At 34.0% G+C, this 26,511-nt stretch overlaps 2 protein-coding genes across 3 annotated transcripts in view; one reads left to right on the top strand and one right to left on the bottom strand.

Annotated features, from left to right (window-relative positions):
- The window catches only part of CEP85L (centrosomal protein 85 like), a 164,671-nt gene that overhangs the window by 51,948 nt on the left and 86,212 nt on the right, over positions 1–26,511 (top strand). For both annotated transcript variants that reach the window (XM_041742672.1, XM_041742671.1), the window contains one exon: positions 3,580–4,367. In XM_041742672.1, coding sequence (XP_041598606.1) covers positions 3,654–4,367 — 714 coding nt within the window. In that variant the 5' untranslated portion in view covers positions 3,580–3,653. The remainder of the gene's footprint in view (positions 1–3,579; positions 4,368–26,511) is intronic.
- PLN (phospholamban) lies at positions 9,250–21,845 on the bottom strand. The gene is made up of 2 exons (XM_041742673.1): positions 21,692–21,845; positions 9,250–12,650 (listed from the first exon to the last, which is right to left on the bottom strand). Exon 2 carries the CDS (start codon positions 12,547–12,549, stop codon positions 12,391–12,393), a length of 159 nt encoding a protein of 52 aa, XP_041598607.1. The 5' UTR covers positions 12,550–12,650; positions 21,692–21,845; the 3' UTR covers positions 9,250–12,390.

Genomic DNA, 26,511 nt, shown 5'->3' with positions numbered 1-26,511 from the left:
GTATCCTGAACACCTTTTTTTTTTAATTTATTTTTTTTAAACATGTATTCTTTATTTGCATTTCTTGTGATTTACTTTCTGATTTCCTTTGCTTTAAATTTGGGTTGTTAGGTTTTTTTGTTTGTTTTGTTTTGTTTTGTTTTAAAGAGATCTTATTTATTCATGACAGACATAGAGAGGCAGAGGGAGAAGCAGGCAGGCTCCATACTGGGAGCCCGAAGTGGGACTCGATCCCAGGACTCCAGGAACACATCCTGGGCCGAAGGCAGGCACTAAACCACTGAGCTACCCAGGGATCCCCTAGGTTTTGTTTTTGTTTTGTTTTTAATTTATTGGAGTTCCTTGTATAGTATGGATATTTAGTCTTTGTTATGTGACAGAATGATGTTTTACTTAGCTTTTTCAGTGGTGTAATAATAACAAACATTTTGCTTTGTGTAAGAAATTCTTCTGAGTCCTTTATGTCTATTTTTTCATTTAATCTTCACTGTCCCATTCACTTTATGGATGAGGGTAATATGATGCAAAGAGGTTAAATAAGTTGTGTGAACACATGTCATTAAGTGGTAGAGACAGGATTTGAATCTAAAAAGACTAATTTTAAAACTATTACACTTAACCTTTACAGTTTACTTATAGAATGTTTTTAAAAGTAAAAAAATGAAAATTTCAAATTTATTTCTTTTTAAAGATATTTGATTATTTTAATACAAATAACTCCTTTAGTAATAGTAACACAAACGTGTATAGGCATATGTACGCACTTACATAGTTGGTATATAGATGTAATACTATAATAATACGGATATTTCGTAGATTTTAGGACATTTGTCCTATTTCTATTTAGAACTGACCTTCAGGGATCCCTGCGTGGCGCAGTGGTTTAGCGTCTGCCTTTGGCCCAGGGCGCGATCCTGGAGACCCGGAATCGAATTCCACGTCGGGCTCCCGGTGCATGGAGCCTGCTTCTCGCTCTGCCTGTGTCTCTGCCTCTCACTCTCTCTCTCTCTGTGACTATCATAAATAAATAAATAAATATATAAATAAATAAATAAATAAATAAATAAATAAATAAATAAATAAACAAACTGACCTTCAGTAACATATTCCCTTATGTTTTTCTATTGATTACCATAATCTGTAAATCCTGTTGCCAATCATTTTGCTTTTATTTATCCTCCATGCTGTTATAGGAATAATTATTTTAAATATGGTTTTAATCATATTACTCCTTTGGGTACTTTCAGTGATATCACAGTTCTTTCTGAGTGGAGCTAGGCTCTTTCCTTATTGGAGCATTTAAAGACATATAATTCTGTTTCATCTTTACCTTTCAAGAATTACCATGAGCAATTTTTTTTCCTGTTTAAAAAATTTAGTCTGCTTGCTATGATGCAGTATCTAGTGTATACTAGTCTTTGTATTCAGTGGCTCAAGTTCGTATTTCCATGGTCTTTTGTTTGTATGCAATATGACATAATGCAGAGCACTCTCATTTCTTGAGTTTCTGTATAGTATGATCTCAGATGTGGCAGACTGATTGGAAAGGGGGTGAGAGAATCAAGCACATTTTTTCTGAAGCAGAGTTTGCTAGAAAAGATTTTTCTTTCTTTAGATTGTGTATTGGGTCTGATGGGGATTGGATGTGTGGAGCAGGACTAAAGTCCCACCCCAGCTACCCTAGTGGCATGGCCATTGGTGTTAAGTATCTGACCTTACTTGCTATATGATCTTGAGCAATTTGCAGTATCTGACCTTACTTGCTATATGATCTTGAGCAATATACTTAACTTTTCTAAATGTTAATTTCCTCCTTTGAGCCACTTTTCTTGATACTACATATAGCAGATAAATTGGATACTTTTTTTTTTTCTTTTGAGAGTTACATTCTTTTGGCTTCATGGTTGGTTCAGTTAGTGTTCTTAATCAGCAGAAAAAGCTAAATGACTGAGCAGATGAATTTATTTAAGGGTGTTGAGTACCTCATAGAATTTGGGGGGAAGGCTGGAGAACTGGGCTTAAAGCTAAACTTACAGACAATATGCCTCAAATCACCTGTGAGAACTCTCACTTCTCCAGCTCCACCAAGTACCAGTATTGTCCATTTGCTGCCACTCTGGGCTAGAACTTGATTGGCTGCTGCTGGTGCTGCCACCGTGGAAGGCTAATACCTCTGCTGTTGCCTGTCCCAGCCAGAATGGTAGCTCCATACAGAGCCATTTTCTAATGTGACTTGCTTCCAAACTGAAATCCTGTACAGGTGCTTCTGAATATCCGCACCACAGTTGCAGATTATGTTGGGAATTTGAGGTCTAAAATTAATTTTGGGAAATTAGACTTATAAATGTGGGAATTTTCTGAGTATAAAAAGATTTTGCACAAGTTGATGAGAAGCTTAAACATGATAAGTGGTCACTCTAATACTTTCGCTTGTATTCTTCCATCTGTAATATTTTTTTTTTCACCTCCAAGTGAATAAATTCTGTGCAAATACTGGATTTTCTTTGTTTGAATTAGTCTACCTGCTCTTTCTCATCTAATTTTTCATATGGTTTTTTCATCATTTCTTTCCACATTATTTTATTATTTCTTTAAGACATTATGAAGCCTTACAAGTAGTACTAAATTCTAGTATGAGCCAAACAGTATGGAAAAGTATAAACTGTGAAAGTTGCCTTTCACCACTCACCCCTTTCCCCTCACATTTTCGATTGCTATCTCCTTTTGAAGTGTCCTCTGATAAAGATTTATAATCTTTAATTTTAATTTGATTCATTTGATAATAATTTGTCACTTGATGGTAAGTTCATAATATAGAGGTCTTTATTTGTGCTTTGGGTTTCCATGGAGTCTATTAAAACTGTTACTGTGTGTAGAAGAAGAATATGTAAAGGTTTGACCTAATGCAATAGCTATGTCATCATTTCAGAAGTGAAAGCTTTACAACTTAGGGATTTTGTGACATGCAGAGAAAAATAGCAGTCTAAGTAGACTCCAGGAGTTCTAGATTGGGAAACATACTATTGATGATGCCATTTAACAGAATCTAGGAATGGAGGAATTGCTCTATCTGCAAGTATATTGCTAGAATGCTTTCTAATTATATTCCATTATTGCAGGATCTCTTTTACCCATATTTCCGATTTGAATTAGAGTTTGGGGAGGTGCTAAAATGTTTAGATGTGGCATGGATTTGCAGTTTAGGAAAGATGGTGAAAAATACCATTTTCTAGTAGAGCTTTTTCTGAGGCTTCAGTGCTAGATAATGAATAAAAAACCTCTCAGTGGGGAGATGGATTTTTCTTAAAAAAAGAAAAAATCTCAATAGATTAAATGGGTTGACTGTAAACCTGATTTCTAGCTGTTTGTCATTTATAAGTAGATGGTAAACGGGTATATATTTCATTATGTATCCATTTGTTTCAGATAGACATGATAATAATAGCCTCATTTTGATAAAGTGTCTCTGAGAAACTTCTGCTGGGAAGCCATAATTCAGATATTTGTTGTGGCATTTTGCATTTAGCCTCATTTTTTTCCTGTTAATTATATCTAATTTGACATCTTTTCTCTTTCCAGATCATTCAACTTCAAGTGGCACGTTATCTTTTAAGCCTAGTCGATCATTGGTTGCTCTTCCTACTGCCCATGTCATGCCGTCTAACTCCAGTGCTTCAGTTTCCAAACATAGGGAATCATTGATGTCAGATGGCTCAAAATGGAGTACAAGTCTCATGCAAACATTGGGAAGCCATAGTAGAGGGGAGCAAGACTCTTCACTAGACATGAAGGACTTCCGGCCCCTCCGGAAATGGTCATCTTTATCCAAACTCACTGCCCCAGATAACTGCAACCAGGGTGGCGTTGTACATGCTGATGAATCAAGGAGTGGTTTGGAAAAGACAGGGAGAGCCAAGGTTTTAACATCACAACTAAGAACAATTGGGCCTAGCTGCTTACATGATAGTATGGAGATGCTTAAGCTAGAGGACAAGGAAATAAATAAAAAACGATCTTCAACTCTGGACTGCAAATATAAATTTGAGACCTGTAGCAAAGAGGACTTTAGAGCTTCTTCCTCCACTCTTAGGAGACAGACCTTAGACATGACATACAGTGCCTTACCTGAAAGCAAGCCCATTATGACAAGTGCAGAGGCCTTTGAACCTCCGAAATATTTAATGCTGGGTCAACAGGCAGTAGGTGGAGTTCCCATTCAGCCTTCTGTGAGGACACAGATGTGGCTTACGGAGCAGTTGCGGACAAACCCTTTGGAAAGTAGAACTACAGAGGATTCTTACAGTTTAGCTCCTTGGCAACAGCAGCAAATTGAAGAGTTTCGACAAGAAAATGAAACACCAATGCAGGTAAGGTTCAAAATCTAGTGTTTGCTTCCCTCCAGTGGATGTTATGAGAACAGTAGCACACTTGCTATAAGCATAGGGACAGTGTGTCCTTAGGCACAGATTGTTTTCCTTTCCTTTTTTCCCTGCAAGTTACTAAGCATAAGTGGTATAAACTCCCAAAGTACTGTTTTGATAAACAAAAGTTGAAACATCTTTGAGGCTGATTAACATGAAAAGCTTAAAAATCTTGTACCTTCTTAGTCTTTACTTTCTTTCTCATTTGTTAAGTGAGCATAAAAATAAAGCAAAACTTATTAAGTTAAAAGAAATTTGAAGCAGGTAGAGGAACTGGTGTGATATAATAGAACATAAACTTGGGGAGTGTGAGTCTTGGAATATGTTTCTGTTTCTATAAGATTCAGAATCTGGATGATTTTCTACCTATCATTTAATACTTAATTTCTCTGGGCCTCAGTTTCTTTTCCTATTCTTTTTTTAATTGAAATATAATGGACATAGAATATTACATTAGTTTCAGTTCTACAACATAATGATCTGATATATGTTTGTTTTGTGAAATGATCACAGTAAGTCTAAGTCTGGTCTGTTTAATGTCCATCACTGTACATTTTTTTCCTTGTGATAACTTACAAAATTTTATCTTTTTGCAACTTGCAGATATATAATACAGTATTATTAACGATAGTCATGTTGTACTTACATTCTTGTGACTTATTTTATAACTGGAAATTTGTATCTTTTGACTTCCTTCACCTATTTTGCCCACTTCAGCCCCTGGCAACCACCAGTCAATTCTCTGTTATTTATTTCTTTTTAAAGATTCTATATATAAATGAGATGATACAGTATTTGTCTTTGTTGGATTTATTTGACTTATCATAATGCCCTCAAAGTACATTTATATTGTCACAAATGGCAAGATTTCATCTTGTTACAACTGAATAATATTCCTTTGTACATATACACCACATTTTCTTTGTTCATTTATTTCTCAATGGGCACTTAGGTTGCTTTCATCTCTTGGCTGTTGTAAATAGTGCTGCAGTGGACATGGCAGTGCATGTATCTTTTTGGGTTAGTGTTTTCATTTTTTTCAGATAAATGCCCAGAAGGGGAACTGCTGGATCATATGATAGTACTATTTTTAATTTTTTGAGGAACCCCCTATTACTGTTTTCCATAGTGGTTGCACCAATTTATATTCCCACCAATAGTGCACAAGGGTTGTCTTTTCTCCACATCCTTGCCAACACTTGTTATCTCTTGCCTTTTTTATAATGACCATTCTGACTGGTGTCAGGTGATACCTCATTGTGGTTTTGACTTGCATTTCCCTGAAAGTGATGTTGAGAACCTTTTCATGTGTCTGTTTGCCATCTGCATGTCTTCTCATTTGTTCATCTATGAAATGAGAAGGTGGAAACTAAAGACATTTTTAAAGTTTTGGTGGTGTCTGAAATGTATGTAGGTTTATAAGCAGAAATGTACTTACTTTAAAAAGATGAAGTTGGTTATCAAGATCTATTAATCAGTCTGAGGAAGCACTTTATAAAATACCACATATAAACAAAAGTGGTGCATAGCACCTAAAGTAACATGTAATGTCTACATTTCTTGATCTGGAAACATTTTCTATTCCAAGATCATTTCCATAACTCATTTTAGCTGGGGAAGCAATTATCTGTAGAAATTTTTGTAAATCTTACCATCCAATTTTTACTACCAGAAATTTCTGAAACTAATGCTTTCAGAAATTGTAAAATTTTTCTTAGAGAAAATATTTAAAATTACTATTCATTACTATTACTAATAAAAAATAGTAAAGATTAAAGGAATATATTCTATGAAAGAGTAAGGAGATCACTGATCTAGGAACTTTATAACTCTGAGTCCTGAAACATATATATACACCCCAATGTGCTACATTCATAGGGGAATCCTTAACTCATCTCATGTGCCTTCCTTATTCTTGTGTGGGGCACAGTACTGAACAATATTTATTATGTATAAAAACCGCATAACCAAACAAGCATTATTATGATGTCTGAATTACAAATCAGAAAAGAGAAATTTATTTTATTTTATTTTTTTAAGATTTTATTTATTTATTCATGAGAGACAGAGAGAGGCAGAGACACAGGCAGAGGGAGAAGCAGGCTCCCTGCAAGGAGCCTGATGCGGGACTCGATTCCGGATCTGGGGATCACACCCTGAACCAAAGGCGGATGTTCAACTGCTGAGCCACCCAGGCGTCCCAGAAAAGAGCAATTTAACCAGATTTGTGATTTATCAGTTTAAGTGATTGAAAGATTGGATACCTAATTTTTAAAATACTGTTACATTTTAGTTCTCAAATGCTTTGTGATTATAGGAGAAGAGAGATCAGGCGGTTTTTTTTCTCCAGTTGGTATTTTTGTACAGAACTGTAGTTGTCCATGGGGTGCTGAATAATACTATTCCACCTTGAAGTAGATGTGATAGAAAGGTAACTGAGAAAATTGGATGAATTTAAAGGAGTAAGTACTAATTTCTTTCATTCTGCTTGGAAAACCTTCTGTTGTAAATGAAGTTTTTCCCAACCTTGAAGCAATGCAGACAGGATAGGAAGCTTAGAGATACACTATGGAGCCAAATGATTGATTGATTGATTGATTGATTGCATTAGAGACAGAGACAGAGAGCAAGTGCACAAACAAGGGGGAGGGATAGAGGGAGAAGCAGACTCCCTGTCAGACAGGGAGCCTGATTCAGGACTCGATCCCAGAACCCTGGGATCATGACCTGAGCTGAAGGCAAATGCTTAACCCACTAAGCCATCCAGGTGGCCCCAAATTTATTTTTAAATTTTCTCCCTAGTACATGGTACAGGAAGAAGGCTACTAGAGGCCATTTGCACACACCCTGGGATGTCCTACTTTTTGATGAACTGTGTTTGGGATCGTCTCTTTGTAGTGCTCCTAAGTGTTGTGGTAGAAAGATAAAACCAGGTAAAGAAAACTTAGATACTTCAGTTGCTATGTTTAAATGATCTCTTCACATTCCCTTCTTGGACTGCTACAGGAAAAAATTCTTAAATACCTTCTCCTTGGAGCTTCCAACTGCTGTCTTTATTATAAAAGTTCTCATCTTAGTTGTTTCTAAAGACTTTAAAAACTTGACTTCCTTTTAGTCTAATTTTTATGTAACAGAGGAGCTATAATAAGGATCAGCCCATCTGATAAATTGTGAGAATGTGTATGATTTTCAAGCATAACTGCTAAACTCTCACCATGAAAGAAACCCCTCTTTTTACAACTAAGGAAAGGAATTTGGCTGAGAGTCACAGTCTAACACCACCATAGCTTTATATAGAACTTTGTAGCTCTCTAGTGTTTCATCTCATTTGATCTGCAGAGTTGCTTTCCTAGCTTTTCTCCCTCCAAAGATTAATATGATAATGTGGAAGTTTTGCTCTTCTTAGGAATAATTATTGAGTCAGCCTCAGAGTCTCATGCTCATGCTGTTCCTTGATTCCCATGATTTCACTAACTCAGCTAGAGTGCAGGTAGTGTACTACTCTGAAACATTTTCTTTTGTGAATGAAGAGAGGCCTTCTGTTGCCTTCAGATGGTTAGAATATAGACCTCCATGTGCAAACTGTCTTTGAGTCTTTCCTTTGTTCAGTGTCACCCCCTCTTCTCCCACCCTCCCCAAAAGCTCTCTGACTCAAAGAAGGACTATGACAGAAGAGAAGGACAGATAACAGTCTTGTCTTCTCTTTGGCAAGAATGTATCCCTTACCATGTCCCTCTTTTTCAAAAGTATTTAAATTCAATGAATTAACATATAATGTACTGTTAGTTACAGAAGTAGAGGTCAGTGATTCATCAATTTTATAGACTACCCTAGTGCTCCATTACATCACATGCCCTCCTTAATGTCCATCACCCAGTTACCCCACCCTACCCCTACCCCTCCAGAGACCCTCAGTTTGTTTCCAGTGATTGAGTCTCTTATGGTTTGTCTGTCTCTAATTTCGTCTTTTTTCCTCTCTTCCCCTATGATTTTCTGTTTTATTTCTTAAATTTCACATATAAGTGAGATGATATGATAATTGTCTTTCTCTGCTTAACTTATTTCACTTAGCATAGTACCCTCTAGTTCAATTCACGTTGTTGTGAATGACAAGATTCTATTTATTTTGATGGCTGAGTAGTATTCCATTGTGTGTGTGTGTGTGTTTGTGTGTATACATACCATCTCTTCTTTATCCATTAATCTGATGTTGGATATCTGGTTTCTTTCTGTAGTTTGGCTATTGTGGGCATTGCTGCTATAAACATTGGGGTGCAGGTGCACTTTCAGATCACTATGTTATATCCTTTGGGTAAATCCCTAGTAGTGTACTTGCTGGGTCATAGGGTAGCTCTATTTTCAGCTTTTTTTTTTTAAGATTTTATTTATTTATTCATGAGAGACAGAGAGAGAGAGAGGGAGAGTCAGAGACACAGGCAGAGGGAGAAGCAGGCTTCTCTCCCAGAGAAGCAGGCAGAGGGAGCCCTATGTGGGACTTGATCCCAGGTCTCCAGGATCACACCCTGGGCTGAAGGTGGCGCCAAACCGCTGAGCCACCAGGGCTGCCCTATTTTCAGCTTTTTGAGGAACCTCTATACTATTTTCCAGAGTGGCTGCACTAGCTTGCATTCCTACCAAGAGTAAAAGGGGGTTCCCCCTGTGTTTACTTTCTTACCAGCATCTGTTGTTTCCTGTACCATGTCCCTCTTTTATTTCTTTTCTTGGGGGAGTAGAGGGGTAGGGAAGGGGAATGGAAAGTGTGTCCCTCAACACACAGCAGTATCCATTGGAGGTCCTGTAAGCTCACAGCGCATCTTTCAGGCAGTAGTGAAGAAATGGTCTCTTTATTGATGAAGTTGTTTGTCCTTTTTTCTCTTTTATTTCCTAGGATGTTACTAAGTTCTGGGTTGCAGTCATTAAAAAGAGGAAAAATAAAATTTTGTACCCCATTTAAATCATGATGGGGCTTGATCAGCCAAAATATTTGCACCTAATGATTTCAACATATTTTGGTGAAAAATTTATATAAATCAAAAGTGTAAATAAAAAATTTGATAAAATGACTTATAGGACTTGGTTTTTGTCTAATATGATAAAAGAATGAAAACATTTTTAAACCGAGAATGTTTTATATATTCTATTGCATACTCTAAAAAGAAAGTTTTCTTATTTTTGTCTTTTTTTTTCTGTATAAAAAGATATAACTGTATTGAAAGATGTGAACCCAAAAAAAAAAAAAAAAGAAAGATGTGAACCCTATGACACTAAATGGATAGGATGTGACATTATGATACAGCATTAGGTGGTTAGAAAGCATATAATTGGTTTTTGTATACGTGCTTTAATAAATTAGTAATATGTTGGACTTTCTTTTAGGCTTTTAACTTTCTACATAGTATTGGCATATAATTCTGTACATCTTAAAGTTGTGCTGTTACTTAGGAGAAGAGCAAATATTTTTTGAAAATTTATAGTTTTCTCACTTTACCGAAAGATTAAAAAATAAAGTGGAAGTAAAATCTAAAATAGTAGAAAATTCATTGTTTTATGTAGGTCTGCCCTCTTGTGTCTATAAGAGGAAATCTTGATCATATTTTGAGAAGAGTCACTGAAAACATTCTATAAAATCAAAACTGCTTATAATGATTGTTTTATGGTCATATCAATCATGAGGTGTATTAAAGAGCCATTTCACTGAGTTCAAGAAGGTTCTTTTTTTAATATAGGTGATTTGCATTAAATAAACATTTTGAACCAACTAAAGTATATAAAAGGCAACATTAAACATTTAAAAATGAGTTCATTTTTAGTACCCTGTAAATTAAGATTAGTAGAATTTATTCTACAGTAGAAAGAATATTTGGTATTTAAAGTTTTTAAATACATTGTCTTATTATATCTTATTCTTTACATATAATGATAAACAATAAATATTTTCCGTTTAAAGGTTAGGTTTTTGTTCTACATTATAATCTGAGTTCTAGTATTCTGTAATCTTCAAGAAAAAGGTTTTAATTTCTATTGAAGGCAGAATGAAAAACAAAAACTTATATCTATTTTACTTAGGGAAATAACCCATAGCTTCACATTTTATAGTTTGGTGTTGATATAAGTAATAATGAACATTAAAATGAAAGGAATAGAATTTAGTATTTCAGATTTCCCACTTATTACATCAGTGCAGCTAGTTATAGAACTTGGTTACTTCTTTCACAAATAATTCCTAATAACTGGTAATGTTGAATATATTGCTTACTATCTCTAAGTGTTCTATTTGGTATTAGATGAGGCTTTGCTGAAGAAGTCTCCCTGTTGGTATGAGATTCTTTTCCCTCTGTTCCTCAGGTATCTCTGAACCAAAATTATTCCCCTGCCCATCCCCATTACCTGTCAGGTACCCAGAAAAAAATCCAAAAGCAGTGTCTCCTTTACTAATCTGTTAGCAGCACTTGTACTATATAAACCAAGATCAGTACTGACTTTTCAAATTCTTTTAGTAGCCACATTTCCACAAATAATACAGTAAATAATATGTTCTTTATTCTCTTAGTAGTTGCTATATTAGTAATATGTCTTGAAGTTAAAATTACTGGATTATGCAGTATAGGTATAAACCACTTTAAACCTAATTTTAAACAGAATCAAGTTAAATTACCATATTTTGGTGAATATATTTTCCAATACCAATTTTTACTTCTATTATGAGTTAGAAGATATTTTTTAAATGATCAGAGGGGAAATTGAAAATGTATTTAAGGAAAAAACTGTAGATTAACATTACTGGGTTTATAATTTAGCATGGTAGGATCGCCTACCAAATAGGTATTGAACATTTGGTTGATAGATTAAGGAAAATAGCTATATCTTGTTATAAACAGTAGGACAAAAAGTTCATGTCAAAATATGATCAAGGAATTAATATTGGGGAACCCCAAATTTTATTTTTTTAATGCTTGAAAGAGTATTTTTCCTTTTATTTTTAAAATTCTTTTCTTTGCCTATATTAAATATGAGGTTAAGAATAGAAGACAATCTATAAAATCATTCTAAAGTCTTAAGATTTCATGATTTCAAGGACATAATGTGGTAAGTTATGTACTTAGATGATCAACTACAGTGCCTTACGTTAGACTCTGTTCTGTTAGTGTATTAGTAATTATGGCTAATCATACTCTCAGCTGTTAAATTAACCAATTGTTTTTGTCTCTTGATCATAATGTACTACAGAGAGCAGATTTATGGTTTGCCTTCATACACTACAACTCTGTAATTCTTTGAAAAAGTTAAGAGAAATTTTATTTATGTAAGAGTATGGTCTTATTTTTTCCTACTTGATTCTCATAAACTTAAAAAAAGATGTTAGTGTTGTACAGAGAAAGAATACAATTTATATTTCAAAATGTAGGTTATGAGAGTTACTATTACTAGAAAGACTTCTGAATGATAAAGATAACAGATATAAGGAATCAGTAGGCTATTTCAAATGATGACTCTTCATTTGGATGATTATTTTCATACTTAGTGAAGACTTGAAAAATCTTAATAAACATTACATAGGCATTTACAGTACAATATAAATATTTAGCTCAAATAGTGAAGCTAATGCTTTATATGTGAAGTGAACTGGTTAGCAGAGCAGTTTTAAAACTAAACTCCTACTTTACCCTCAGAAAAAATTTGGCATAGAAACTTTTACAAGCTTTGTTGAGGAATTCAGCAATTACATTATGCACACCTATAGTCATTTTGAAGTTAATTTTTGAAAATAAAGCTCTTTTCATGTTTACAAAAATTCCACAGATGAAGACATTTGTTAATAATTTCTTTTGTTCTGAATCTTGACCTTTTCACAAGTAAAATCTTCTACTTAGAAGTGGTCTGTTATATAGTATTATTTTCCCTTCTTCATGGGATGGCAGATATTAAGTTGATGGTGACAAGTTGCATCACTGGAGATTGCAGCAGAACTTCAGAGAAGCATCACAATGATGCAGATCAACAAGAGACATATTAAAATGAGACAGAAATTTATAAATAGGTTCTGAAGATTTTGACGTGCTTGTTGAGGCATTTCAATGGTTGAAGCTCTTCTAATAGCAGAGCGAGTGAGGTATTGGACTTTATCCATGACCCCAGGAAAGCAGGAAGTCTCAAGTTTTAAATGGTGAAGAGAAAGGTAAAAAGCTGGCGGCCGAATGTGAGCGCAACCACTCTCTTCTTTTAGGTAGCCTGGAATATAAAAATAATGACTGGGTTAGGATCATGTGTGTAACCTATTCTCTGAACAGGTAAAAATACAATTTTGTATTAATTCATCTTCCTTAATATTATTTGTATTTGTGACATCAAATTATCTCTGTATTCTTTTTTGATGAGGGTCACCATGATGTCTTATCTTGTGTTTGGAGTGTAATAACTTCAATATTTTGCCTCCTTCTCTTAAAATGGCTAGAAGTGTAGTTTGGTTTAGGGTGCAACTCATTTTGGACTATTCCCTTGAGCAAAAGTTCTAACATATAGTTTCATTAAGACTATTTCTCAAAAAAAAAAAAAAAAAAAAAAAGACTATTTCTCTAGGGTAGCTCTGGTGGCGCAGCGCTTTAGCGCAGCCCGCAGCCCAGGGTGTGGTCCTGGAGACCCGGGATCGAGTCCCACATCAGGCTTGTTGCATGGAGCCTGCTTCTCTTTCTCCCTGTGTCTCTGCCTCTTTCTCTCTCTCTGTGCCTCTATGAATAAATAAATAAAATCTTTTTTTTTTAAAAAAAGACTATTTCTCTATGAGCATAATTGTTGTGAACATTAGTGTATTAATGGCTTCAGAGAAAATCTCATAAAAACAAATGCGTAAGAAATTGTTTTCCAGATGTTGATTTTAGTCCAAAATAAAATAGTTAAATGAAAAGTATTTTATCAGAATTACAGATTCAAATGTTTGTCATTCCTTTTTATTATTCTATAGCTTTGTAGAATATGCTATTTTGAGTAGCATTTTAATGAGACTTGATATTAAGTACTGAAGAATGACTCAGAAAGCATAATAATAGAATTATTATCTCGGGGCCTGGGTGGCACAGTCGGTTAAGCACCTGATTCTTGGTTTTAGCTCAGTACATGATCTCAGAGTCATGAGACATAGCCCCTCATCAGGCTGTGTGCTCAGCTCGGAGTCTGCTTAAGTCTCTCTCTCTCTCTCTGCCTTTCCCCTAAAATAAATAAATAAGTCTAAAAAAATATTACCGTTATCTTGCTGTATACCACAGACAGTTTCTATTTAGAAATGACCTGTACTCAAGAGCAGTGGTTTCATGTTATTTCTTTAAGAGCTTTCCCTGAGTTATTTTGCCTAACTAATTATTTCTGGTAATAAATGAGACAGAATAAAACAATGCATTATTATAGAAAAATTAGAGATTAGAAATTAACTGTAAATTAACTTCAGAGATAATAGTTACTAAGATTTGGGGGTTTTTTTATTGTCAATTAAGATATTTCTATATAAGTTTTGAAACAAAAAATCGAAATGGAATTTAAAAAACCCATTACTAACTGCCCAGAGATAATGGCTGTTAACATTTATTGATATATCATTGTTGATGAAAATGTTACCACCTTTCCCAGTATCCAAATTTCATTTTTTCCCTAATCTCTGTACAGTCCATGAAAGCCCAGCTCAACCGGTCAGCTCCATTTCCGAGTGAGACTAGTGCTAAGGAGAGCAGAGGGGAGAACTTAAAAAATGGGAGAGGGAAGATGTATTTCCAGTGTTATCAGTGACAACTAGGCATTTAGGTTTACAAAGAAGCCCTGTCTGTGGGTGTTAGATTCTGTAGTTTGGCTCTGTGAAGCTCGAATTATATACTAAACTGGGCTTTCATTTGGCTGGAGACTCTGGCCTGCTTCCTAGTATTGGTCTGTAGTGAGGAGACCCAAATAGCTAACTTGTATAAAACTTCATTCTCTTAAAGAGTTGGTAACAACTGGTGTTTCTCTAGCATATGTATGTCTGTAGCATATATTCTGAATTGTCTAATACAACTGTCTAATACAACTGGCTGTTAATTTATAAATTATATTTAATTTATAATACCTCTGCTACTTGGTGGGAAATGGCAGCATAAATGTGTTTATTTAATGTAATTACTTTTGTCTGAATTCCTCAGAGAAACTACTGTAGAAATAGTTTTTTTTTTTTACAGTTTATTCTTTAAGAAAATGCATCCTTTAAGTTTTTTCTGCTTATATTTGCATGTTCTAATGAATTCTATCATTTAACTGTGGGGGATATCCCTATTTTTTGTGTAATCCCCCTTTTGTGTAATTGACTAGTTGTTTATGTGAGAATGTATAACAGTAGAGTCAAGAAAGGAATAAGAACTAGCATTGGTCATTCCTATTTGAACTTACATTTTGTGAAGTTTCATGACTTAAATCGTCTAAAAGTTCTGATTCTAAAAATTACTGTGAGATAAAACATGGAAAAGGCGGAAGCTGGCTAGTTGTGCATCTTGAAGCTATATGCAAGAGTTCCCTATCCTGACACTTTGATGAGTGGGACTTGAGTCACATGAAACATGTCACCTTTCCATAAATACTTCATTGCCTTTTTTGATTCTGTCTTTTGCACATGTTGTTCTGGCTCTGTCTGGAATGTCTACCCTCCCCCTTCCCCCACAGTCCGCTCTACCTTTGATTCATTGCCAGGCAAACTTCAGTTGATCCTTAAGGCCCAGTTTAAATATCACTTCCTAATGAAACTTTCCATTACTCATTAAGGTAAAATTGGTTATCACCTCCGCTGGTTTCCATGTTACCTATATCAGGAGGGCAATCAGGCTGTGCTATAATTTTGATTCATTTGTCCTTGCCCCCAGGTAGACATCTAGTTTATGAGTATAGGGAACCACACATTTATTTTGCATTCTGGTATGCAGTGCATAGTTGTTATTATTTGAAAAATCAGTGAAGTTGAATAAGGGATTCTTATGATTTACTTTAATAGTTTTAGAAAATTGTTAATGATCAAAGATGGTGCAGTGACTTAACAGATTAACTAACCAGTTAGGGTAACAGAATTTGATGGTTGAACACATAATCTTCAATATTCTTCTCAAGTCTCTATTACAGATAAGGGAAATGAGCCTTAGAGGATTACAGCTTAGATAAATTGCTGTTAATATTAACATTAACCTGAAAGAGACCCTATACAGATAGGTATATTTGGTGTTTGTGAAGTATAAAGAGGAACACCCTAGGGAGATAAACTCTCTACTGATGGAAGTATGACAAATATACTTTAGAGATGATCTCATGATACTTTAACAGCCAACTCTTACTGAAAAAGGATAGTTTGTGGAAACAAATAGAATATAAAGACAATAACCAAAAATAGTGTGGTTTCTTGTCAAACTTAGATATATGTTATTATTTAAACTGATCTTTAGCCACTTTATAATCTTACACTAACACCAAGAACAAATCTGCTTTACATGCTGAAATGTTAGTAGTATGCTTTCAATTTATTGGGCCCAACTTACTTTACAGTGCAAACTCTGAAATATGTTGAGTCCTGATTCTACTGAACTTCCAAAATCTGTATAATAATTAAACCAGAATTCATCCATATAAGATGGGTCTTCATATCATATATCAACTCTTTGGAATTGTCTGTGGCCTTCACTGCATCATTAACTTATGGCATGGTTGCCCGGTGTTTATCATTCTTTTCTCTGCTCTAGTAGCATTCTTTGAATTTAGAACTCCTACAGTCTTTTTCTTTTCCTCCCTTCCTTAGGGCCAAGCTGTTAGTAGCAATATTTGATGGAAAGCCTCAAAATAAGTAGTTTCACTTTATATTCATTTTATCTGGTGATAATAGAGTATTCTTTTGGGATAATCATAAATAGATTGTATTGGTAGATTTTGAACTTGTATCTGGCAGAGCACTGATGGAGATGGAAATTATTCCTACCTCCCCTTTTATTTTTAAAAAAATTTTTAAAGATTTTATTTATTCATGAGAAAGAGAAAGAGAGAGAGGCAGAGACACAGGCAGAGGGGGAAGCAGGCTCCATGCAGGGAGCCTGATGTGGGACTCAATCCCGGGTTTCCAGGATCATGCCCTGGGCCGAAGGCAGGCGCCAAACCCCTGAGCCACCCAGGCGTCCCCCTACTACTACCCTTTTAAAGGAAATGCATAGATTAGTTGTTTGTGACAGGAGGAGTAAGGGCACTTTAAAAGTTAATTCATCACTCAGTCTATAGAATCAGGATATTAAAAATATGAAAGATTCTTTGATAGGGACTGGTTGTAGAAGTGCCAGATTCCTGTCCCTTGAGTCACATGTAAGAGGCAGAAAAGTACCCATAGAGTATTCTGTATCCTGTGGGATCTAGGATTATTTTAATTTTTGGAGAGATGGAAGAATACTATTATGTGTAGGATTTATAAAGTCTTTTCATTGTCTGCTTCATTTGCTCAGAAATGAAATTGGGAAGTAAATACTGTCTGATCAAATTCAAGATAATATTCTGTTTTTTGATGTGGAGGAAGGGAAGAGACAAACCACAGGGAGCTCTTAATCTTTCAACTAATACAGCGTGCCATGGTCAGCAACAGTTTGGGTGGGAGGTACTGTATCAGCTTCTGCTAGGGCTCTCACTTTGTGGTGAATCCTATTTCTTAATGTAATGTCGGATGAATTCTTATGCAAAACAAATCTCAGTCTCAGTAGACTTTGGAAAACTTTCGGTGGTCTACTTTATGACTTGCTAGGAAATTGAAACCTTAACATAATGCAGTATATGGTAAGTAGCAATCCTTACCTATAACTTAAGTACTTTCAGTGCTTTGCATAACTTTCTGAACTTCAGTTTTTTGGGGGTACTTTCTCTCCTGAAACCATAAATTCCTGAGATTATTTATAGATTTCAGAATTTTATTCCCTTTTTATTTTTGGCTGCTTACTTTTAGTAAATGTAGACATATTTTCCTAGTAAATTCAAGTAATGTGTATTACTAATGTGTATTAACTGGTCCAATACTAGAGTCCGACAGATACTTTTAGAATTTTTTTTCATTTAATTGGTTCAAAAGATTAGAATTTTCTTTAGGTTTGGGTATATAGGACCTATCTATTATTAAGAGTATTTGGGGGTTTTATTTATTCTTACTATTTACTGTCCTTTTCGCAGATATCTGAAAGTGATTGTGTATGCAATTTTTTTTTGATTTGTTGAATTAAGTCAGGACAGTTCATCATAGATTTATTATCAGTCTGTGGGTATCCACCAGAATTTCTATTTGGTAGAATAATTTTCCTTTTTTCAAAAATATTTAGGGGATCCCTGGGTGGCTCAGTGATTTAGCGCCTGCCTTCAGCACAGGGCGTGATCCTGGAGTCCTGGGATCGAATCCCATATCGGGCTCCCTGTGTGGAGCCTGCTTCTCCCTCTGCCTGTGTCTGCCTCTCTCTCTCTGTGTTTCTCATGAATAAACCCAGGCGTCCCACAATTTTCCTTTTGAGATTGCCTAATACTAAACTTGAAAGTTTTATTTGAAGTTGCTTTGGCAGCAATATCCAGAACTTTGTTGGTCCACACTGGCTATTTGAAAGAATCTTCAGGCTGCTTCTGCCTGGTTATGGAAAGAATTGTGTAAACATAAAAATCAATATATTCTCAACCCCTAAATTGACTGCATAATGAAATATTTTCCTTGCTGTAAAGCTCTGCCTTGAGGAAAATTCATTAAACAATAGCATAAAGAGATTTTTCTCTTTGAAATTGTTGCATTGCTGTTCCTGTTTTGTCTATAGGCTTGTCTTAATTTATCTATTTATTATGTTAAAATTAATTTATTAATTACAGACTTATTTTACTCTGTAGTCATTGAGACTTCAGAGTCTTCTTTTGGGGAAAAAGATGTGGGAAGAGAATGCAGGGGAGAAGTTTGAAGGAAAAATGAACGCTAGTTAAATAAATCCCCACTAATAAGTGAATTGGTCTTTTTTTTTTTTTGAAAGACCTGAAGGTGGAGTACAGTTTAAAAATCACTAGAGGTCCTCAGTAGACTATGAGTATACTGGGGTGGAGCTGTAGGCCCTGGCTTCACTTTATTGTGTTTATTTGGTAACACATGCTTCAGAATTAGATAGGGTAAGAACATTGAAGTATAATTTCTGGACGTGTTCAAAGAGACTATGTATTATTACCTGATTTAGGTAATTGTAATTTAGAAAGATTATTTCCTTGATTTTTAACCTTTAGGTTTATTCCTTTGCTACTCTGATCAACATTTTTCATTCACAGTTTAGATGAAAGTCATTTTCATAGCATAAATAACAAAGCAAGATTCCTCTGTCCAAGCACTTAAATGGGGTAGAGTATTTTAAGTGATAGAATGTGGGGAAGCCAAAAGTGAAATTGAAGTAAGGATTTAATATTGGAATTGGAATAAAGTACAAAAGTGTGGTTTTTGTGAAAAGTTTTGAGAAGTTAACCTAATTTTTAGACAATCAAAGCTAAATAGATTAAAGACATGAATTTTAGGAAAGAAACAAATTAAATAAAAGGAGATGTTGATTGTAGTATGTTATATTGTTTTTTAAAGCCTGTGCAGTTATTTTGAGTTTTGCTTTCCATGGTCTATTGCTTAATAACAAGGACATCTATAACTTTCTTCTATCTCTGTCCTTATAAGTGATCAGGAGACTATTATATAGATTATTAAGGACATAACACCGCATGTATAAATTAGCTTTAAATGAAATGGAGTGGTTTTAAATTAAAATACAGAGGTCTGTGTCCTCTAACTTTGCATTTAGAGTACCACTAACATTATTTGAGGACTTTCAGTTTATTTTGCTTTGCCAATGTCTTGATGTATTTTTAAGCCATGTTCATCAGTGGATGTGATGTGCATGTGGTTTAGAGTTCTAAAATCTTGGCTTCAGCCAAGGCCACCACCATTTCCTAGCTCTGTGACCTTGCAGTTCACCTTTATGCATCTGTTTCCGAAATTGTAAGAGATGCAGTGTCAAACATACAGGGAGTTAAAAGAATCAAATGAAATTTTTGTATATACTAGTACATTTAGAAGATTGTACAGGAGTAAAGAAGGAAATTCTAAATGACTTTATTTCTAGGACTGGTAATAAATATACAGTCTAACTTAGAGAGTTATCTAATCTTTACATTTAATTTTTACTTAAAAATTTAATATGTTACATGATCTAACACATTACATAATATATTGCATAATCATTAAAATTTTTATACTTTTATACAATTTTTATTTTTACAAATACTTTGTTTATATGACTATTCTATCTCCAACTTATTAGTGAGATTAAGAAATAATACATAAAAATACGTAACCAAATACAAGTTTTTTCTCTGGAATATTATTTTCCTTAAAGAATATTAGTGGAATATTATTTCCACTAAAATGTTGTTAAAATAATTTTGATACTTGAGTTTTAGGAAATGGCAGTGACTGACTTCTTAGTAAAGCAAGTACTTTAGCTCTTTCACATGTTTTTAAAACAATCAGTTTTTCATAAACATCCTTCATATTTCTTCCATTTTATTTTATCTCTCTCTTTTTTTTAACACTTAAGTTTTAAATCTCCTGTCTTCTTAAAACAAAGACAATGCTTAAATTTCATCCTATGATAGAGATAAACTAGTTGGGGCTAGTCTGCCACTAGGGTATTTCTGTTTGAAATTTGAAGAGCTGTCACTGTAATTTTTATTAGCCTGTATACATTATTTATTGAAGAATAACTTTAATAGCAGAATTTGTGCTCTTTCTAGAAATTATCAACTTTTTGGAGCAATATGTGATGTGAAGTTCTTATACCATAAAAGAGCTCATGAATATCCCATTTCAAGTGTGAGAATGTAATTTGATAGGTATTTGAGTAAAAATGCATAAATATGTATATAAAACACCTGCACCAAGTGACTTTCATGTGATACCAAAGGAAATACATTTTATGAATATAAAGATATTGAGAAGTGGTTACAGTATCTCAGTGGTAGGCAAAAATTAGAAATGTTTTCGCATGTCTTAAGGAAAGCTGCTTGTGGAATTACAAAGTCCTTTTCTGTAAAAAGCAATAGAGTTAATATCATAGGAGCTTAGAATTCCAGAGATAAATTTTATTTTGACATACATATGAAAATAGAAATGAGATAAAATTGATGTGGTTCTCTATGTCCTGACTGATAGAGATTTAAGAATGAAGACACATTTTGTATATTAAACTGAGGACTGTAACATCAAGAGTAAGTGGAATTCAGACAGAAGTCATAAAATGTATCATCTTCATCTCTGGGCATTTGAAAAGTTTCCTTCTCCCTTGTTGCCCCCCCCCTCCCCCCCGCCCCTTACAAATGCAGGAGAGGATAATGAGAAACCACGGAGGATAGTAACTGGTAACAGTATATTCATTAATAGGCGGAATAAACATTTTATCAGATTCACTAAAATGAGATATTTAGGAATGTTCTGCCAAAATAATGTGTCTTTATTTTTTAAAAGTGCCAAATTAGTATTCTCTAACTTTACAAAGATTTTACATGTGTTTTTAATGGATGTTTTAAAATTTCCAAGCTTGATTACATGTAAGTAATTGAATTTATTAAATCTTAGAATTATTTTTAGAAGTGTTAAAAGTTGAGTGGACTTTATAGAGAGGGAAAAAGTCTTCAAATGCATTTTAAAATTAGTTTGTTTTATATTTTAAAAAGTTCTGTTAAATATTTATTGTAAAGAATCATACTGATAATATTGGAATAATCATGCCAGCAGTGTGCATGTTGTACAATCACACGACTGTTCATAGTATCACAGATGTAAATAGAAGCCCAGTCCTACCCTGTTTTTCAGCACAGTAACAGATAACAAGATGTAGCCATTGTTTTTGCTTGAAGGAATAAGATCTCCATTACCACCAAATATAGTTACATAATTGAAAGATATTTTAATTGGAAAAATCCACTTTTCAGAAGCAAAAATGAAAGTCAAATTAAAATGACAAACCACTAACCAAGGTCAAAGATGATGCGACCCTTATTATTTCAAAGTTAAGTCTTGCTCTTACTGTCACCAAACAGGCATTTATTTAGAAATTAAAGTTTTTGTCATATCACACATTTTATTAACTTTGAACTGAAATTTACAAAACATGGTTAACTCTTGAAAAAGTTTAGTAATTTTGAATTCTGGAAAACAAGAATTACCAAAATTAATGAAATCTATTTCTTACCTTGGCTCTTGTGATGATTACAATATAAAGTATTGTGAGTTGTATGAAGTCTTATCGGTGTTTAGTTAGAAAGTTTTCTGACTCTGTTACCAGACTTATGGCAACAATTGAAGTAGGTGTAGGAGGAAAAGTGTTCTAGGGAGGTCTTATGATGTCATATAAGAATTCTGAAGTTTTGATTGGTTAGCCATAGTCTTATCACAACCAAACTTTTTAGAATGTCACTTATCTTACTTTGAGTATGGAAAGGTCATTAACACTTTGTGCCACATTTTTTTGCTTGTAATTTTTAAAAGTGTATGGGAGATAAATGAAAAAAAAAAGTTTGGGGTGGTAGAAAGCTCCCTTTAAAGATTCATGAATCTTCAGGCTTAGAAATAATTGTGTACTGATGGTGATAATGTTGAAGAACTAAAATAGATATATGGAATTTTAATGAGTGAGAATATTATTGGCTTAGTCAAATAACTTTCATTGTATTGTCGCTGCTGTTGCTTTAATACTGCAGTTTCATACTGTTAGCTTCTAACAATACAGCAATTAAATATTTTCACAGAATCAAGTTTTATATCTTTTACTGTTTTATTTTGTTCTCTGTCTTCATATATGTATATGGGAAAGGATGTGTGTGTGAGGAAACCAGGCTAATGTTTTCAGTTTAAAAAATTAGTTTTATCATATAATGTAAGAACTGATACATGTATTTAATTAATTTGTGTTTTCTTCAGGTAGAGCTTTAACAATATATTTATGAACAATAATTATAATGTTTAAACTGATATATATTACCCCAAGAATAGTTGCAATTTACAAATTTCAGTATTTAAGATTTTTTATTTAACAACAGTGTTAAACTACCATAAAATCTTTTTTTTACTACCATAAAATCTTAATAAAATTTTAATAAGTGGAGACAATATCAAAAGTAACTTTACAGTAAAAATGAAATAATCACAGATTCCTAATCAGTGGCATTCTAGTTAATGATGCTTTCTTGAAAATAAGTGCATTTTGTTTTACATTTAAGGTGCATAAAGTTTCTAAAAAGATTGCCTCACTTAATGCAGCAATTGTTTTCATGAAAATTACTATACAAATAAAATTTTAGTAAATGGAATGGTATTTGAACTTCCTAAAACAGTTTATCTATAAGAATAGAACTGGGAAAAAAATTCTTTGGAAAAGCGAGGCATCATTTTCCTGTTTTCTCTGATTTTTTGTTTATATTACATATTACATTTTCTTAAATCAACACACCTGCAAATTCCAATTTTTAAATCTCTTCTGTAATTCTGGAGGAGCTATTTGTTAAATTTTTTTTAAATGTTTATAGCAGAGTGAGCTCCTCCTGTTTCACTTTCTTATGGGTAACTAAAATGTAGTGCAGCAGCTGCTTATGTGTCCTTAAATGGAGATGGTTTTGGCTTCTTCCAAAGAAAGATAAAATCCTTCTCTAGAGCAAATCTCTTGTTATTTAAAGAATCAACTAAAACTAACAAAAAAAATATTTCAAAAGACCCTCTGTGAACGTTGCTAAGGGAAAATTTACAACTTAAAAATAAAACTCCAAATTAAAGAAATTGCATGAATAATGTTTGACATTTTGCTCAAAAGGCTGCAAGCAGTTTTTCAATCCTTACATAATAAAGATCTCTTATTATCATCAATTGCCAATGATGACTGAAATATAAACCTAGGTTGAAAATATAAGCCTAGAGTAGTTTACAGTGGTTTGTCAAAGATGACAGCTGCTGAGCAATAGACTGAGGTTTCAAATCTGTACCTGTTGCCTTATCTGTGGAATGGGTTTGTTGTGAGAGATTAATGGGATGAAGTATGTGTCCTCACTATTAGAGATCCTGCAATGGAGTGTCCATTTAGTGTTAGTACAGTCAACCCTTGACATGGGGGTAAGGGTGCTGATACCCCCTCAACACATCGTCGAAAATCTGCAGATAACTTTTGACTCCTCAAAAACTACTAATACCCTATCATTGACCAGAAGCCTTATCCCTAATAAAACAGAACACATACTTTGTATATGTGTTATATACTGTATTATGATAAAGTAAGCTAGAGAAGGGCAGATGTTAAGAAAATCATAAGGAAAATACATTTATAGTATTGTGCATATTTTTTTTTTTTAATCCACATATAAGTGGACCCACGCAGTTCAAACCTGTGTTGTTCAAGGGTCAGCATGCTTATTTTCTCTTTTCTTTAGAGGATGATTCTTAACCTGCAATCTATGGGTAGAGTTCAGTAGTCTTGAACTTGGATAGGAAAAAACAAATTATATCTTTGTTTTTACTGAACTCTAAATAAGATTTAGCATATCTCAGTTTCAACTGTAGGCTACAAACTTTAGCCGTATATTTGACTGTCACTATAGTAATCTTAGGTAGTTTCATATATTTATTTATAGCTAGCTTGAAGTACTGTTTACGTCCATCATGGAAATTACCACAATTAGGCCTGCCTGGAAATACTGTTATTTAATGCATTAATAAAGAAGCACAGATACTACATTGCAAGTTTGCTTTTTAAAAATAACTTTTCAGTATAAATAATTTCCTTTCTAATCCCAAGCATCTTATTTTTTTAAAGGAAGTTTTATTTTAGCACAGTTCTAAATGTACAGAATTATTGCAAATAACAGTATAGAAAGTTCCTGTATACCCATACCCAGTTTTCCCTGTTGTTAACATCCTACATTAGTATGGTACATTTGTCACAACAGTTGGACCAGTGTTGCTACATTATTTTAACTAAAGCCCATATTTTATTGAGATTTCCTCAGTTTTCTCTAGTGTCCTTTTCTATCCAGGATACTAGATTACATTTATTAGACATGACTCCTTTGGTCCCTTTGGTTTTGATCATTTCTGAGACTTTCCTTTGAGGAAAGTTCCCCAGTTGGATTTGTCTGATATTTCTTTCATGGTCAGACTGCCAGAGAGATAAAGTACCATTTTGATTACATACCAAGAGTATATACTATCAACATGACTTATCACTACTGCTAACCTTGATCACCTGGCTGAAATATAGGGTCATCATCATTTTCCACTGTAAACTTACTTTCCCCCCTTCTTTACCATTTTCCGGGAGAAAGTAACTGTACCACCCATACTTATGCTTTACTACCTTAACGGTGGATTCTCTATAAAAATTATTTGGAATCCTGTGTATTTTATGCATATAAAAACATTCTGAGAACAGATCAGTAGGCTTTCCCAGTCTGCCATAAAAAGTCAATGGCGCCAGAAAAGATAAGAATTCCTGTGTTTCTGTAGTTGTGTGGGCAGCCTCTTTCTGAAAGGAGGACCGAGTTTTCAAACAGCCTAAAATCTAGACCTCTTTGTTTTTTTAGGTCCTGTCTTTCTAGCTTTGTCTCTTATCACATTCCTTTGTATCCTGTGCTTTGGCACTATACAGCTGCCTGTGGCCTTCTGAACAGGCTTTTGTTCTATTTTAAGCCTGCCTCCTCCTCACCAACTTTTATTCCCAGCAAAGTGCTGTTTCAGTTTACATCTGTGCGGCCCTGCCTGCTTTGTGCCAATTTTGCGTGTTCCTCTATTATTTGTCTCTTTTTATTGTGTTTGTTAGTGATATCTGCCTAGACTAGGCTGCAGGCTCTTTGAGAGCTGATCCAATAACTCATATTTATACCACTATTTACTTTCCATGGTACTATTACCTAGTATAGAACTGGCTCATTGTAACTCTTAAATGCTGATTGAATAAGGGAATAAAAAGGGAACCACGGAAGATTGCAAGGTGATAGTGAATACGCTAGGGAAAATTGAAAAAAATCCTTCTCAATTTCAAAGCTCACTGGGGAGTGGAGGTGGAAGGAGAAGGTTGTGAATAATTGGGATCATTGGGGTAAGGGTAGAATAGCAGAAAATAGTTTTTCTTCTTACTCTTTAAAATTGTTGAAAATGGGGCACCTGGGTGGCTCAGTAGGTTAAGCTTCTGTGTTCAGCTCAGGTCATGAACCCAGGGTCTTTGGATGGAACCTGCATCAATTTCCTGCTCAGTGGGGAGCTTGCTTCTCCCTCTGCCTGCCACTTCCCCTACTTGTGCTCTCTCACTCTCACTCAAATAAATAGAATCTTAATATCAAAATAAGTAAAATTATTGAAAATATATTTGGTGGGTAGGAGCCAAGGAAGGTCACACGATAACTCATGCTTCCCAAATTGAGCCTTTTAAAAATTAAAAAAAAATTTGTCTCTCCTAAGTGGATTTATAACAATCTCTGGTACTTTATATACTCTGAATATTTTATGGCCTGCTTTTATATATGTAGTTACTTAGATTTTTTTTTCTAGTAGTAGTTATTTTTGTACTTTTAGTTATAAACACCTTTAAGATTACCACCTAAATCAGAAGGCAGGATGTTAGTAATAATTTATATCTAAACACATGGTCCTGCCATGGTAAAAATATTCCCATTTTTTACCCTACCCAAGCAAATTATTCTGAATCCTCAGTTCATTTCCTTGCATTTGCTTTTATTTTTTTTTTTTTTTTTTTTGTTTTTTTGTTTTTTTTTTTTTTTTTTTGCATTTGCTTTTATATAGTTTTTTTGGCATTTTTAATGTGTTCCTTAAAAGTATTTTTTATTTTAGTTACCTTTATGTAAAAGAAATCATGATGTATGTCACCTTTTGCACAAAGTTTTTAAGTTCCAACTTGTAGGGTAGTGTGTTATAGGCACAATGTAGACTAGTTTTTGGAAACTTTTAACAAAAAATTAGTTAAATAGTGACAAAATTAAAGCAAAATATAATGCAGTACAAAAAATAATACAG

The sequence above is a fragment of the Vulpes lagopus genome, chromosome 2, assembly GCF_018345385.1.
Source record: "Vulpes lagopus strain Blue_001 chromosome 2, ASM1834538v1, whole genome shotgun sequence".
Taxonomy (NCBI): domain Eukaryota; kingdom Metazoa; phylum Chordata; class Mammalia; order Carnivora; family Canidae; genus Vulpes; species Vulpes lagopus.
The sequence above is the reverse complement of the archived record's forward strand: the minus strand, read 5'-3'. Positions and strand labels throughout refer to the sequence as shown.